The 16986-nt window shown below is 41.6% G+C and overlaps 1 protein-coding gene across 1 annotated transcript in view; it reads right to left on the reverse strand.

Moving 5' to 3' along the window:
- Window positions 1-3368: 3368 nt before the first annotated feature.
- Window positions 3369-16986, reverse strand: part of BUB1 (BUB1 mitotic checkpoint serine/threonine kinase) — a 56351-nt gene continuing 42733 nt past the window's right edge. The window contains exons 18-25 of the mRNA XM_081068415.1: window positions 15543-15781; window positions 14364-14507; window positions 7241-7356; window positions 6764-6925; window positions 6430-6587; window positions 6159-6333; window positions 5504-5610; window positions 3369-4013 (exon numbers count right to left, since the gene is read on the reverse strand). Coding sequence (XP_080924541.1) covers window positions 3818-4013; window positions 5504-5610; window positions 6159-6333; window positions 6430-6587; window positions 6764-6925; window positions 7241-7356; window positions 14364-14507; window positions 15543-15781 — 1297 coding nt within the window. The 3' untranslated portion in view covers window positions 3369-3817. The remainder of the gene's footprint in view (window positions 4014-5503; window positions 5611-6158; window positions 6334-6429; window positions 6588-6763; window positions 6926-7240; window positions 7357-14363; window positions 14508-15542; window positions 15782-16986) is intronic.

Consider the following 16986-nt stretch of genomic DNA (forward strand, 5'->3'; position numbering starts at 1 on the left):
ACCACACTTCCTGATTTCAAATTATGTGTTACAAAACTTTAATAATGAAAATAGTATGGCATAAAACCAGACAGACCAATGGAACAAAATTGAGAGCCCAGAAACAAACCCATGCATATATGTTCAACAACTGTTTGACAAGGAAGCCAAGAATACTCAATAGGGGAAGGACAATCTTCTCAGTGCTTGGGTGTTGACATTAAGAGCAAATTTCATGTTGATTCATCTGACGAGGTCTGTCCCTGGACTATTTTCAGTGTCCTTCCAAGTTGCGTATGTGAAAACATTGTGGAACCCCATTCCATTAATTTATCCTGCAGACACACTTGCACCTGCATTCACTTTTTTTGTAGCAATGCAATTATGAAATCAATTAAGTGTCTCTAAATAACAGGATTATTTAATAAGTTATGGCACATTTATATAGGGGAATGGCATATGGCTGGACCAATATGGATGGAAAGAAAGCTGTGGACAGTGTTCTAATTCAGTTTGTATAAGGAAATGGATGGATACTTCTTCCACATGATTTAGGATGCCTACCTCAGGTCGCATGGTGAACTTACTGGGTAAGCTGGAAGAGCTAATAAAGTAGATGACAGGATGTCAGCATCATCACTGCTCAGTCCTCTCAAGATCCTACATAATGACAAAACTCACCAGCTAATACCTGGGAAAGACATAAAATAGGCATTATTTTCATGGTGAAATTTATTTGGAAACTTCAGAATAATCAACTGAAAAGCTTTTTGTAGAAATGAATAGGCTTCATACAAGGTATGAGAAGTTCACAAACTCATCCTAGAAAAAGTGCTACATACCTCTGCTGAATATCACTATGGTCATTTTTGATGTAATCCCCTTGGGAAGCTATGTACCAATGACAGTGCCTGGTCCACCCTTCAAAGCAGTTTTGGAACTCTTTTTCTGGAATGGCCCTGAGCTGTCATTGTATTACCCTTGATATCCTGAATGTCATCAAAATGTCTTCCTTTCAACATTTCCTTTATCTTCAGATAAAGAAAGAAGTCATTGGGGGCCAGATCAGGTGAGTAGGGAGGGTGTTCCAAGTTATTTGTTTACTGGCTAAAAACTCCCTCACAGATAGTGCTCTGTGAGCTGGTGCATTACCATGATGCAAGAGCCATGAATCGTTGGTGAAAAGTTCAGGTTGTCTTTTTCATGCAGCTTTTTGAGCACTTCCAAATAGTAAACTTGGTTAACTGTCCAGTTGGTACACATTCATAATGAATAATCCCTCTGATATCAAAAAATGTTAGCAACATCATTGCAACAAGTTTGTGAACTTGTTAGGCCTCGTATATTCAAACTACCAGGGGTGGAAGGAGGAGGGTCAGTTCAGGTTATAGGACCCTATCAGGTAGAAAATATAGGAAAAAAATAGATGTGATTTAAAATAGCTACCCATGGGGAGACAAAGAAACATGTCCCAAATAAAAGAACAGAACAAAGCTCCAGAAAAAGAACTAAACAAAATGGAGACAAGTGATCTAGCAGACGCAGAGTTCCAAACACTGGTTATAAGGATGCTCAATGATCGCAGGAAGAACTTCGACAAAGATAGGAAACAGAGAAAAGGAGATAGAAAACATAAAAAAGAATCAGTCAGAAATAAGACTACAATAACTGAAATGAATAATTACATGGAATCAATAGATTAGATGAAGCAGAGGTTCAAATCAACGATTTAGAAGATAAGGTAGTAGAAAACACCCAATCAGAACAAAGAATCCAAAAAATTGAGAGTTTAAGGGGCCTTTGGGACAAGATCAAGTGTACCAACGTTCACATCATAGGAGTACCAGGAGAGAGCAAGAAATCGAAAACCTATTTCAATGACTCCCCTAACCTGGCAAAAGAATTAGACATACAAGCCCAGGAAGTGCAGGGTCCCAAACAAGATGAAATCAGAGGCCTACACTAAGACACATCATAATTAAAATGGCAAATGTTAAGGACAAAGAGAATCCTAAGAGCAGCAAGAGAAAAGCAGTTAGTCACCTACAAGGGAGCTCCCATGAGACTATCAGCTGACTTCTCACCAGAAACTTTGCGGCCAGAATGGATTGGCAGGAAATAGTCAAAATAATGAAAAGCAAAGACCTACAGCCAATATTACCAGCAAAGCTATTACTTAGAATTGAAGGACAGATAAAGAACTTCCCAGACAAGACAAAGCTGAGTTCATCACCACCAAACCAGAATTACAAGGAATTTTACATGGACTTCTTTAAGATATGGGGGGAAGATAAAAAATATGAATAAAATGGCAATAACTACATACCTATCAACATTTATTTTCAATGTAAATGGATTGAATGCTCCAATCAAAAGACGGGGGGCTGGATCGATAAGAAAACAAGACCCTTACATATGCCGCCTACAAGAGACTCGATTCAGTTCGAAACACACATAAACTGAAAGGGATGGAAAAGATTATTTCACGAAAATGGAAACAAACAAAAAGCTGTGGTAGCAATACTTATACCAGACAAAATAGACTTTAAAACAATGACTATAACAAGAAACAAAGAAGGACCCTATAATCCCACTTCTGGGTATTTACCCGAAGAAACCCCAAATGGTACTTCCAGGGGATGTGCTCATCCATGTGTTCAGGATATGAAGGCAACATGTGTATCTGTCGATGGATGAATGGATAAAGAGGTGATACATATATACAACAAAATATTACTCAGCCATAAAAAAACCCGAAATCTTGCCATCTGTGACATGGACAGACCTAGAGGGTATTGTACTGAGTATGATAAGACAGCTGGTGAATGTATGAATATATTTTTCATAATTCAGAAAATAATGAAATAAAGACCATAAGGAAATCCCATTTTTCACCCGTCAGAGTGGCAAGGATCGCAGTGCCTGGCCTGTGATGTTAGCGGAGATGTGTGAGGGGAACAGTTTGATGCAGCGTGGCATAGCCCCTGGAGGGGGGAGTTATTTGCAAATACTGATACAAAATGTTGAATGCACTTTCAAAAATACATAGAAATATGCATAAAATTATTTCTGTAAAGAGTCACAAAATGTGGGTTGTGGTTGTCTCTGGGATGGGAATCATGGGAGTGGGGGTAGGTATAGGTGGAAGCAATTCAGTCTGTATCCTTATGTTCTTGAACTGGGTGTCGCCTCACCTTTTTCACCATAATGCTAACGGAGGAGGGAGGGTCAGTTCAGATTATAGGACCCTTCCAGCTTTCAAAGTCAGTATATGCTAAGTAGGCTGCTATGATTACAGGCCTGACTTAATGATTTGTACAGCTTGTTAAGACTACTTTCAAGATGTGAGATTTTCTTTTGAATGGTAATTTTAAAAAACAGAGAGACTTAAGATTTATACCTTTATTCCTTCCCATAGACAGCAATGAAGAACAGGCAATAAAGGACAGGCAAACTTTATTCATAAAAACTTGAGTCCCTTGGATATATTTGAGGAATGTTTGTAGAAAATTTGCATTCTACACAAATGCAAATCCTCAAATTTGGAAAAAAGCTGTCTTGGCCCTTGTTTGGCTTAAAGTGAACAGGTCACTGTTTAAAAAGAAAGTTCAGAGAATGTTCACTTCCACGTGATTCTCGTGAATTCTTGTGCCCCAAGGGCCTGCCACATGGGGACTGTGGCACACGCATTTGGTTGAAATATAACTAAGTCTTCACACAGATATATTTTGCAGACTTTTTTAAAAGAAACATTTACATAAACAATAAATGTGAAGACATCAAAGTTTAAGGTGAGAAGACCAGCATTTACAAAGCAGATTTTAGGGAGTGTCATATCTCATTTTCGAGAACGCTTGTATTCTAGGAGCAGTACAATTAGCCTGTTACGTAGGGTCTTAATCTTGTTTGCATAGTGTTGTTGAAATACTTTCTTCAGCTTTTGCCTTAACATATCCAAAGATGGAAGATGATGACAGTCTGGTATATTCAACATGATGTGAAAAAATTCATCCCACATATCCAAATGAGGAAGCCTGGAGAAAAAAAGCATAAATAAAAGATAAAATGTAGTGTTCATCCAGGATAACCCCACTCCTACATCTGACTTCCACAGGCTTGGATAGCTGAATGAACAACGTGCACCTAAAAGCAACTAATGCGTCAAGGTAGAAATGTTGAATCTATTATAAATAAGATAAATTAAACATCTTATCAAATGTCTATAAATACGTTGTTCCCAAAAAGCAGTTGAAGTAGCTTTAATAATAGATCATCAGTGGAAAAACTCTCAATTTTTTTCTTTTTTTTAAAGAAAACTGATCTGCTTTGGCTGGCTGTATATGCTGTAATGACAGGATCTGATCCTCTGGTCACCAGTTCTGACGAGCCTACTTCGTATGTGCCAGGACCAGGTGGACTGGCGGCGCTGCCCAGAACAGAGCTCAGATTTAGAGTTCCAACTGCTGTACTGTTGAAAGTAACTGCAAAACCTCCAGAACCTGGAGAGAAGGCACCGGGAAAGAAGAGCATAACTAAACTTGTGTTCCAGACAGGAAATTCAGCCCGTTATTATCACACTTCTCTCTACACTGGTGGTCAGAGATGGAAGCCTTCTGATCACGCTCTGGTCCTTCCATTATGAGCAAGAGAAAGAATAAATGGTTGCTAAATTTGATGACTCACAAGCAAAATAAAGCATAGCTGTTTTAAGTTTCCCTCTGGGGCCTGAATCTAATATACTTGTGTAACAGACACTACATTTTAGAAAATCACTGCTGACTGTGCTTGTTCTAGTCAGGGTATGTGAAAATCCATTCAGCTGTACACTGGATGAGTGTACTTTTCTGTGTATGTTTTTATACTTCAAAAGCAGTTAAGAAAAAGTAAAAATGATATGAACATACATGTACTGATGCTCAGCTTAAACATTAACAAGTTTATTCACATGACATTGCATTGAGGGTCATCTCTGTTTATAGGTAGAGTCCTAGTCCAGTTTTCACTGTGACTTTACAGATAACAGAAACACGCCAGTCATACTGGGGTGGGACTTCAAACCCTACCCAGTGATGGATGGCGGCCTCATCATGTTACTTTTTTATAACATAACATTTTTATACATTTATAACCTTCAAAGCACTTTCACGTGCATTATTTCCTTTGCTTCTTGTAAGACACATCCAGGGAAAGTGGGGCCATTATTACTCCCACTTACACAGGGAGGAGACAAGCCGACTCCGGAGGCTCAGGGAAGCCAGGTGCCTGGAGCGTACAGGATGCCAACCACTCATCCAGGAGCTCCTGCTGCTGCTGTGAGGCACTGGCTGCCCGCTGTCACCAATGGGAACAGAAGTTGTGAGGCTGTGGAACTTGCTCACTGTAGCCAGGACCCAGGACTCTCATGTCACCGCACTTTCCAAGGTGGTTTTTCCACGCGGTGGCAGAGATCCACTTTCCCCAGATGGAGCCCAATGTTCTACTATATTTAGCCTCTTTTCACGGCAGCACCAACACTGATACCCACCTTCTAAAGAGACCTTCCGGCTTCCAGACTCCGCCTTCATTTTTCACTTTCATGTAAGAGCCAAAAAGCATGCAGTATACTGTTGCAGCAACTCCAAAGTAATCAATCTATAAAGAAAATATAGGCCTATCTTACTAACATAGTAACTTACTTGGTATATTAAGATGTCTAACTTATGCAGCAAAGTAAATAATCATAGGAGATAACTTTTAAACAATTTTGGAAGCCATCTGTTCAACCATCCCACTCATGTGCCCTACTGAATATCTGTCCAGGCTTTGCCAGAAGCTTCGCCCACTGACAGATCGCCCACTGCCCTCTGAGGTAGCCCCCTGGAAAGCTCGGTTCTCCTTGAACTAGTGTCCTTCCAAGTCTTTTGTCACTCAGAGGCAAACACAACACTCTAATCCCCTTCAGCACGGACAGCTTGGAAGGCCTCCGACTCCTTTCCCGGGGTCCCTGGCCACTGCTCCCACTGCACTGCAAGGCCTCTGTTGTGGGATGAGCTCATAACCTAACACAACACTTGAGCATGTTGTACATCCCCAGACAGGGCACCAGAGCAGCTCAAACTAACTAGATGCCCAAACTCATCTTGAAAATGTAGTAAGTGTCATAAAGGAAAGTATTTTCAAATCTCTGCGTTGTTCCACACCTGGTAGTTCCATGATTTGTTACTGAGCATCTCAGTACACTGGAAACCGGACGTTTCACACTTTCCTGTAAAAGTAGTCCCTTTCGGGAAAAGTTTCATATCTATACTCTGACCCAGGTCAATCAGTGCCAAGCCAGCAGATAAATCTTCATCTTCGCCGTCCTGTTCCAAGAATCTGTATTAAACATAAACAAGGGCCAGGATGCATGAGCACAAAAGTAAATCTGCTGGGGAAACGGGATGGGGGCCCTTTTACAAGTGTGACACTCACCTGCTCCCGAGTATGAAGTTGTCTGGCTTAATGTCCCCGTGGATGATTTCACAGCTGTGGACTTGTTCCACCATGTGGAGCATGCTGACAGCAAAGGACAGCACCAGAGCCTGAGGCATCACCTTCTCAGGGGTGTTCTTATAGAGGTTGATGGCATTCTAGAAACCACGGAAAGTGGAATGCTGAGTTGGCTGCACAGCTTCAGTGACATTCCAAGTGAAGAGCTCAGCCCAGCCTGCCACTCCAGTAAAGGCTCACAACACACGCATGTGCAAGGACAAGCCAAGCATGCACCCTGCACCCATGTCCACATTGTCGATGCGAACACACCTACCAGGAGTGTCCCATAGCTGTACAGGTCTCCCACCAGCACGCTGCCGTCCTGGAAGAAGTGGGCAGAATAGAACTTGATAAACAGCTGCCGCACGCTGGGCTTCAGCCTCTCCACCAGCTGAGTCCCAATGTAGAATTCCCAGGGGTTGGCGGGCTTCTGGACCTGCAAACCAGACACATGACAGTCACGTCCACTCTCACATTCTGGAAAATGGTGTCCAGAAAGCAACTTTCATCACAGTGAAGGATGCAGGGTGGGAAGTGGTGACAAGCTGCTGCAGTTCTGAACTTGCCACAACTTAATTCTAGAGGCAAGGCAATTCTGGGTCCTTGTAGGAGAGTTTTGTTTCTTAAGTGCTCATTACAGACTTTAACAAAACCACCACGGTCTTCAAAAAAAAAAAGAAAAAAATAGGCCAGCAATTCCCGTTCTAAAATGCATTTCTATAGTGTACAAAATGATGCTCAGATCATTTACCTTCAGAATGAACTTCTGTTTACTGTTGGTGTCCTTCACGTCTCCATGGGTAACTTCATAGACCTGGGCAAAAGCCCCTTCTCCAAGAAGACGATCAATGTAGACTAGCAGAGAACCTTAGAGATAGATGTGTCGAGGTGAAACTAGTGCTCAACACATTAGAATTCATCAAAAGGAAGTATTTGTCAAATTTTCTCGGTGCTTAAACTGCTTTAACAAATACACATGGATACAGCCCCCTAGGAGACGCTTTCCCCATCTTGCATGAAAGTTAACAGATCCCACTGCCACATGCCCGGTTTTTACACAGCACAACGGAGGGGCACGGTCCGCACTGCGGCCGGGCCTGTCACTGAGCAGCAGGAACCTGGGCCCCTCTCCTCACCAATGTGCTCCTATTTAAAGAGGCCACAGCTGTGCTGCCTACATGGCAAGATTGCTGTGATGTCAGAAAGAATGTTTAAAAATCCTCTGCAAAGTGGCAAACAAAGCTCTAACATGCCTTTGAAAAATGCAAGTGTTTTATACCAGAATCAAAGGGCTAAGTGTAATTGTACCAATATTTCTAATAGATAACTAAACTTTTAAATTGAAATAAGCCTTGTATTTCAGAATAGTGTTTGATGTACAGAAAAGCTGCAGATAGGACAGTGTCCATATGTTCTATACCCAGTCGCTCCTATAGCTAACTGACATAACCGTGGTACACTTAACACAAATAAAGGACCAACACTGGTATGTTACTCAGATGTCACTTGTTTCCCCCTAATGTTCCAGAACATAGTCATCAAGTCTCCTCAGCCTCCACCTGGCTGCGACAGTTTCTAACCTCCTGTTTTTGACAACCACGACAGTTTCAAGGAGTACTGGTTAGGTATGCTATGGAATGTCCCTCAAACTGGAGTTATCTTGTTATTTTTCAATAACACTAGGGTTATTGGTTTGGGGAGAAAGACCACAGAGGTGAAAGACCACACATACATTTTAAAATGATTAAAAAAAAAAGAATTCACATATGCAAAACCAAATATAAAAAAGTAGACTTCTGGTTTCTCATCTGGCATCTAAGGAGCACGGAAGTCATCACTCTATTCTCACAATGAGAAAAAAGTGGAAAAAAGGAAAATCAACAACTCTTTTTAGATCCATTAGATAACTGAGGTCACAGGACAAACTGCTGCCCCCAAACTGAGGAGACAAACAGGTGGACAGAGAAAACCACAGCTGCCCAGAGCAGAGGTCCAGGAGGAGGAACCCCGGTACCAGGTGGATTGTGACAGAAAGAACTGACATATCAGATTATGTTTAATGACAAGTGTCTAGGGAAACCCAACGATAACAAGGGAGACAGAAAGAAGGACACCAGGGAAACTAGCTGATAGACATCCTACAGCAACAGCTAACAGTAAACAGCCTAATCCCAGGTAAGCACAAGCCTTCCGCAAAGGCCAATTTACCTCAGTTCCTCCGACCCAGCATACCAGGTGTCTTCTTACAAAGGTTACAAGGAAAACTAAAAGACAAACACAGCTTGAAGGGACAGAGTGAGCATCAGAACCAGACAGGGATAAAACAAAGATTCTGACATCATCAGACCAGGAATTAAAGAGAATTATGATTTACATGCTATGGGCTCTAATGAAAAAATTGTAATGTACAAGGACAGATGGGTCATGTAAGCAGACAACCAAACTCTGAGAAAGAATCCACAGGAAATGCTGGCTAGAAAACACTAAGAGAAAGAAAGACTGTCTGATGTGCTCATTAAAAGGCTGTACAAAGCCGAGGAAAGGACCTCTGAGCCTCAGGATGTGTTGACAGAAACTTTCAAAACTGAAATGCAAAGAGCAAAAACATGTTCCAGAACTGTGGGACAATTACAAAAGGTGTTAACATGTATAATGAAAATATTAGGAGGAATAAAAAAAGAAAGAAACAAAGAAACATTGGAGTAATAATAGTTGAGAAAATTCCAAAATTAGTGACAGACACTTAGTCAGAGATCCAGGAATCTTATAACACCAAGTAAGAGAAGTACCAAACACCCTACACCTCACCATGTGACCATGTGATATTCAAACTGCAGGAAATGCGACAAGGAGAAAATATTGAAAGAAGCCAGGACAAAACCACCTGCCAGGACAAGAGTCACAGGACCTCTCACCTCTCTTCAGAGAGCACAGTAAGTATGGAAGGAAAGACTACCCACCAAGGATTCTGTGTCCACAGGTGATCCCTCAAAGGTGAGGAGGAAATAAAGACTTTCTGAGACAAACATTCAGGCAATCAGTCACCAGTAAACCTGCCTTTCAAGAAATGTTAAAAGTGTAGGAGAAGGGACAAAATCAAATCTATGTATTTAGCTTGTGGATTAGTGAAATGAGCGGCAGTCATGTTATAAGGGACGCTGATATTCTGTTATCAGTACACACACTACTTGTGAAGTGGTAACATGCTATTGGAAGGTGGACGTGTATTAGTTGTAAATGAGTATTGCAAATGCTAGGGAACCACTAAAAAAAGTAAAAAAAAAAGTATAATTGATATGCTATGAGAAGAGAGAAAATGAAATTACATATATACTGAACTAAAACCAGAGAAGGCAGAGAGTGGAAGACAAAAGGACACAAAGAACAAGGGTAATGACTAGAAAACAGTAAACGACTGTAGAAGATATTAATCCAACCACATCAACAATCTCTAGGCTAAATATACCAATGAAAACAGAGACTGTCACAGTACATAAAAACCTAAGACCAGACTATATGTTGTCTATAAGAAACACATCTTAAATATATAGATAGATTAAAAGTAAAGTGATGGAGAAAGATATGCCATGCTAACATTAATGACCAGAAGCTGGAGTAGCTATGTTAATTTCAGATAGAGCAGACTTCAGAGCAAGGAAAATTGTCAGGGATAAAAAGAGGTAATAAATGACAATAAAGTGTCAATTCTCCAAGAAGATATAACAGTCCTAAATGTGCATGTGCCCAACAACACGGCATTAAAATGGTGAGGCAAAAATTGACAGATCTACAAGAAGAACAGATGAATTCATTACTGTAGTTGGAGATTTCTATAGCCCTTTATCAGTAATGTGACAGATCCGACAGAAAATTGGTAAGGCCATGGTTGAACTGGATCTAATTGACATTTATAGAACACCTCATTTAACAACAGCAAGATATACATTCTTTTCAAGCTCATATGGAACATTCACCCAGACAGACCACATTCTGGGCCATAACACACACCTTTACCAAATTAAAAAAAAAAAAAATCCAAAGTAAACAGAAAAAAGACAAAATCAGAATTAGAGCAGAAATCAATGAAATTGAAAACAGAAAATCAGTAAAGAATATAAACAAAACCAAAAGCTGATTGTTTCAAACGATCAATAAAGCCAATAGCCTTCTAGCCAGGTTACCTAACGGAGGAGGGGGGAAGGACACGATACAAATATCAGAAGTGAAACAAGGGGCATCACTACAGATCCTATGGACATTAAAAAGGTAATAAAGAAATACTATGAGCAATTCTATGCCCACAAATTTGATAACCTAGAGGAAACAGACCAATTCTTTAAAAGAAACAATCACAGGAAGAAATAGACAATCTGAATATGCCTATACATAGCTAGTAAAGAAACTGAATCAGTAATTAATAGCCTTCCCAAAGAAAAAGCACTGAGCCCAGATGGGTGCACTGATGAATTCTACCAAATATTTAAGGAAGAAATTATACACATTCTCTACACTCTCTTTCAAAGGATAACTCATTCTATGAGATCAGCATCACCCTAATACCAAAACCAGGCAAACACATTACAAGAAAACTACAGACCAATATCTCTCAAGAACATAGACTCAAAAATTCTCCACAAAATAGCAAATTGAATCCAAAAAAGTATAAAATAACATAACCACGTGGTATTTAATCCAGGGATGCAAGGCTGGTCCAACATTCAAAAATCAATCAATGTAATCCATCATGTCAACAGACTGAAAATAAAAATCACACGATCATTATCAATAGATGCAGAAAAAGTATTTAATAAAATTCAACCCCTATTTCACTGTCTGCAAACTGAGGGGGGAGTTTCCTCAACTCAATAAAGAGTGTTTACTAACACCTGCAGCTAACATCACACGAAACAGTGAAAAACTGGACAGATGTTTCCTTGCTAAGATGAGGAACTAGGCAGGACGTGCCCTCACTACTCCCATTCAACATCTACTGGAAGTCCTAGCTAATGCAACTGTATAAGAAAAGGAAATAGAAGGTACACAGATTGGGCAGGATGAAATAAAACTGTCTTTGTACATTTTCTATCCAGAAAATCCCAAAGAATGAACAAAAAATCTCCTGTACCTAATAAGTGATCATAGTAAGGTTGCAGGATACAAGATTAATACACAAAAGTCCACTGCTCTCCTTTGTACCAGAAATGAGTAAGTGGAATTTGAAATTAAAAACACAAGACCATTTACATTAGCACCCAGGTTTGCAAGGCTTATCTAAGAATTAAAACACTTAGGTATAAACCTAACAAAATATGTACAAGATTGGTACAAAGAAAATGACAAAACTCTGATGAAAGAAATTAAAGATCTAAATAAACAGAGATATTCCATGTACATGGATAGGCAGATACAATATTATCAAGATGTCAGTTCTTCTCAACTTGATCTATAGATTCAATGCCATTCCAATAAAAATCCCAGCAAGTAATTTCATACATATTGACAAACTGATTCTAAAGTTTATATGGAGGAAAAAGACCCACAATAGCCAACACAATATTGAAGAACAAATCGGAGGACTGATACTATCCAACATCAAGAGTTACTAAAAAAGCTACAGTAATCAGGACACACTGGTACTGGTGAAAGAACAGACAGATAGGTCAATGAAACAGAGAGAGCCCAGAAATAGACCAAAATAGAGTCAGCTGCTCACGGACAAAGGAGCAAAGGCAATTCAATTAAGAAAGGAGGTTTTTCAACAAAAGGTGATAGAACTGAACATCAATAGGCAAAAATAAATCTAGATACAGAAACTTCACAAAAGTTAAGACAAAGTGGATCACAGACCTAAATGTAAAACACAAACTATACCGTGTTTCCCCCAAAATAAGACCTAGCTGGACCATCAGCTCTAATGCGTCTTTTGGAGCAAAGATTAATATCAGACCTGGTCTAATGTGTCATTTGGAGCAAAGGTTAATATAAGACCCAGTCTTATTTTACTATAAGACCGGGCCTATAACATAATATAATTAATATAATATAATATAATATAACATAATACTAGGTCTTATATTAATTTTTGCTCCAAAAGACGCATTAGAGCTGATGGTCTGGCTAGGTCTTATTTTCGGGGAAACATGGTAAGTCCTAAAAGGCAACACAGGAGAAAGCTGATGATCTCTTAGCTACAACATCAACAGCATGATCTGTGAAAGGAAAAAATTGATAAACTGGATGTCATTAAAACTTAAAATTAAGAACTTCTGCTCTGCAAAAGACAGTTAATAGAATGAGAAGACAAGCCAGAGACTGAGAGAAAATCTTCACAAAACACTTATCTAATAAAGGACTATTATCCAAAATACACAGTGAACTCTTAAAACTCAACATTAAGAAAATGAACAACTAATTAAAAAATGGGCATAAAGCCTAAACATACCTCACCAGAGGATAAGCAGATGGCAAATAAACACACAAATGTTCAGTATCACATGTCATTAGGGAACTGTAAATTGAAACAATAATGAGATCCCACTGTACACCTATTAGGATGGCTGAACCCGGAAACACTGACAACAGCAAGTGCTGCGAGGGTGGGGAACAGCAGAGCTCACTCCTGCAGGCGGGATGCAAAGCGGTACAGTCCTCTGGAGGACAGTTCGGCAGTTTCTTATAAAAGTAATAAGCGCACCCTTGCCATCTGATCTAGCAGTCACACTCCTTGGTATTCACCCAACGAACTGAAAACTTGTGTCCACACAAAGACCGCATTGGAATGTTCACAGCTGCTTTCTTCATATTTGTCAAAATTTGGAAGCAATAAAGATGGTCTTCAATAGGTGATGGATAAACAAACTATGGTATGTCCACACAAAGCAATATTACTCAGCTACTAAAGAGTCAGCCATTGAAAGACACAGAGGACTTAAATGCACATTGCTAAGTAAGAGAAGCCAATCTGAAAAGCTACATTCTGTGTGATTATAACTCTATGACATCCTGGAAAAGGCACAGTGACGGGGACAGTGGTAAAGACTAGTGGTTGCCAGGGTTTCAGGTGGCGGCGGAAGGAATGAACAGGTGGGGCACAGGGCACTTTGAGGGCCGTGAGACCACTGTTCTTAGACATGGATGTGCGTTTTACAATTAGATGGGCACTAATTTTGATATTGTAACAATACATATCACTATACAATTGTCCAAAGCCACAGAATGTATGACACCAACAGTGAACCCTGATGTAAACTGTGGACTTTAGTTAGTAATAATGTAACAATATTGGCTCAACTAAACAAATGGACACACTAACGCAAGATGTTAATAATGGGGGAGTCTGTGTGTGTCAGGGGCTTGTTGAGAGAAGTCTTGCTCCCATTGTTGTCTATAATTACCGTGTCCCACTAACAGTTAGTCCTTTCACTTAATAGCATGTTTGGAGGCCATCCCCTGTGCGTACCGAGACTGCATGTCACTGCATGTCCCCGCTGACACCTGCAGCTTCCAACCTGCTTTTATATGCACACGCCCTTGTGAATGTGTGCGAGTGTCGCAGGAAGTCTTAGACGCAGGTGTGCACTTTACATGGTGCTACGTGGCCAGCTTGCCTCTGTAAGTTACAGCCCCAGCAGCAATCAAAAGGCTAGTGTCATGGCTTCACAGAACGGATGGATGTTCTCAACTTAGGCCTGTGGATGAAAGTTCATCCATCCGTCCATCCATCCATCCATCATCCATCCATTCACCCACCTACCCACCCACCCATCCATCCATCCGTCCAGGGGTGGAGGTGCCAGGAGCAGTCACGTGCACTCAGTAAGCCCCGTCTTCCCACAGAGAAATCAGACTTGGACATTCACTACCACAGTTCTCACCCAGCTGGAACTCGCTCTTGGGCTTGATGGCAGGAAGTTTGTGCGGCCATTCAAAGGCATCTGGACGGGAGCGCACTGGCTGAGAAAGCCCCGATAGAAGTTTGAGAGTCAGTTCATCGTCCCATGGATTCACAATAGTGAGGTCTTAAAAGGAATGGAAACAGAAGCAAAGTAAACTCAGTACCCAAGAAATGACAAATAAAGCAAGTGGAGGCACACATTAAGTAAGCTTTCAGAAGCCTCATCTTTCACGACATTGATTCAAATAAAGAACAATTTCCAAAAGGCAAAATGGGTAGTTCTGCACAGCTCATTACCTGTCATTTTAGGTCTACAAATTTAGACCAGTGCTCGGTTGAGACAAAGGGACACCTCAGGCGCCCGGTGCTGCTGGATTCTGCCTTGAGCACAGGTATGAGTGCCCGTGTCCGAGGCAGACAAGGTATTCACGGGCTACTCACATGCTCAGATATGTCTTTAATTTGCTTTTCCACTCGGTCTACAAAATACGTGGCCTCCTAACACTTGTACTACCTATGTGCAATGTGCATGTAGGAGATACTTTGGGTCCACAAAAGAGAATTATTTCTAATGGGAACACAGAAACTGGGGGCAGTTATCAAAGACTAACCCAGCATAATGAACACTTTTACTCAGCGCCAAGCATACAGATGACACTGATCTGAGAACTTTAGTTAGTAAGTCACCTGATCCTTACAGTAAGACTGACATAGGTATGACCACCATCTCCACTTTAAAGAGGGCCACAGAGGAGGGTAATGACCTCCAATGAGGGGAAGCCAGGATGAGAACCTAGCCAGTCTCCTCCAGGGGTGTGCTCTTAACTACAATACAGGACCAGTTCTGACTAGCCTGGGTGTGGGGTCACTCAACCCTGAGCCTATTTACTTTCCTGTAAAATGGGAACAACGGTATCATAGTAAATGCTTAGCATAGTGGGCCCCCCAATCTCAATCCCCTCTTCCAAGAGTGGTGACTTGGCACCTTCTAAGATAACAATGGATAAATGAGCCCACAGGCATGCTACTGCTGTATATACCGGGACTTTCACGTAAGTCCTGCCTGAGCTCCTATCCTGCTCGGCGAGCTGTGTGCAGAGCAGCTTTTACCAGGCCACTGTCCTTATCAGGGGACAAGAAGACTGAGCATCATTCCTACCTGGGGCAGGGCCACTCCCAAGTGGGCGAGTCTGTGTCCGTTCTGCCTGGGGCCCAGCGCTGGTGTCTGCCGGCCTCCCCACAGCAGCAAGGTCAGTGTCGGCGAGTGTACAAGCCTCCAGGCCCCGCTCCGCCTCCCGGGTCAGCACACCACCTGCAGCTGGTGAGCGAGGATGCAGCGAGGACACTGAGCACGCATCTGCGGGGACTGCTGGTTCCAGACCTTCCTCCTGAATGGGACTGATGGTGAAAGGGATGAGAGAGGAGGAAACAAACACGTGATTACAAGCCTCCTGGATCTGATCACGGCAAGTCCCACACAGCAGTTTTTCATTCTAGGAATGACATTTCAAAGTTGCTTAACAAAGAGTTGACTAAAGCCATTTGCTTCAGACAAACGTGCTACAACATGAACAGAAAGAAATCAAAGCCACGGTAGTGCATGTACCAAGTAGGTGGGTGACACACTGGGTCTTCTTCGGCAGGAATGTTGGGAGGAACAAGTTTAATTCCGCCAAGCTGTCGCCTGACGTCAGTACTGTCACCGAGACTGAACACACTTCTAACACTGCAATAAACAGGACGTGTCAACCACCATCCAACTGCCTATTGCCTGTACAGTCCCCCCCACACACACGCACGTCTGTGACACTTCCGCAGTCCTGTCCAGCTTCCCAAGATCCTGTCAGGACTGGGGAGCACCAGACAGGCGTGCTGCAGGAGGCACCTCAGTTTGGCTTTCTCTGAGAGCTTCCTCGGACTGTGAGTATTGGTTTGGGGGAGAAGATCAGAGGTGAAGTGCCCTTCTCATCACACGACACCACCATGCATTACCACCTGACACACTGACCTTGATCGTTTGGTCAGGTTGTGTCTGCGGCTTTCTGCACAGACCCAGCATGGATTTTAATGACTGCATGCCGTTTGGTCCAGCGGCTGTATGCTGGAATATCACAAGCCCATGATTCTTAGATATGAAAGATTTCCAGAATTTTACAAAAAACCAGGGGTTTCTACACACACACACAAAGTTGTCTCCAAACCGTGTACGTTGCTATGAGCCACATGCATGCCTGAATTACTTCAGGGGCATAAGTGATTAAGAAAACCCTTTTTACCTCTCATGAGGACATTTTGGTTAACTTCCTAGCTCTTTTCCCCTGTAAACTAAAAAGGTAAGAATGTCACTGTCGTCATTGCTTATGGTGAAAAGTCACCCTCACTGGTACCTGCCTCTAAACTGGAAGAATTAGAAATATGTGCTGGGAACCCACTGCTTCAGGCTTTGGGTACCATGAGTCTTGTAAAGGGTCTGTCCCTTGTGGGGACGCTGGAAACTCAATCTATGGAGTGTTTCAAGAGCCATTGACTTCCATGGAAATAAAGCTTCCAGGCAGGAAAGCCTCTGTACCTGGGTGAAGTTTCCTTGGAACTTAATCGTGCCT

Source organism: Rhinolophus hipposideros (genome assembly GCF_964194185.1).
Source record: "Rhinolophus hipposideros genome assembly, chromosome: 12".
In the NCBI taxonomy this organism is placed as follows: domain Eukaryota; kingdom Metazoa; phylum Chordata; class Mammalia; order Chiroptera; family Rhinolophidae; genus Rhinolophus; species Rhinolophus hipposideros.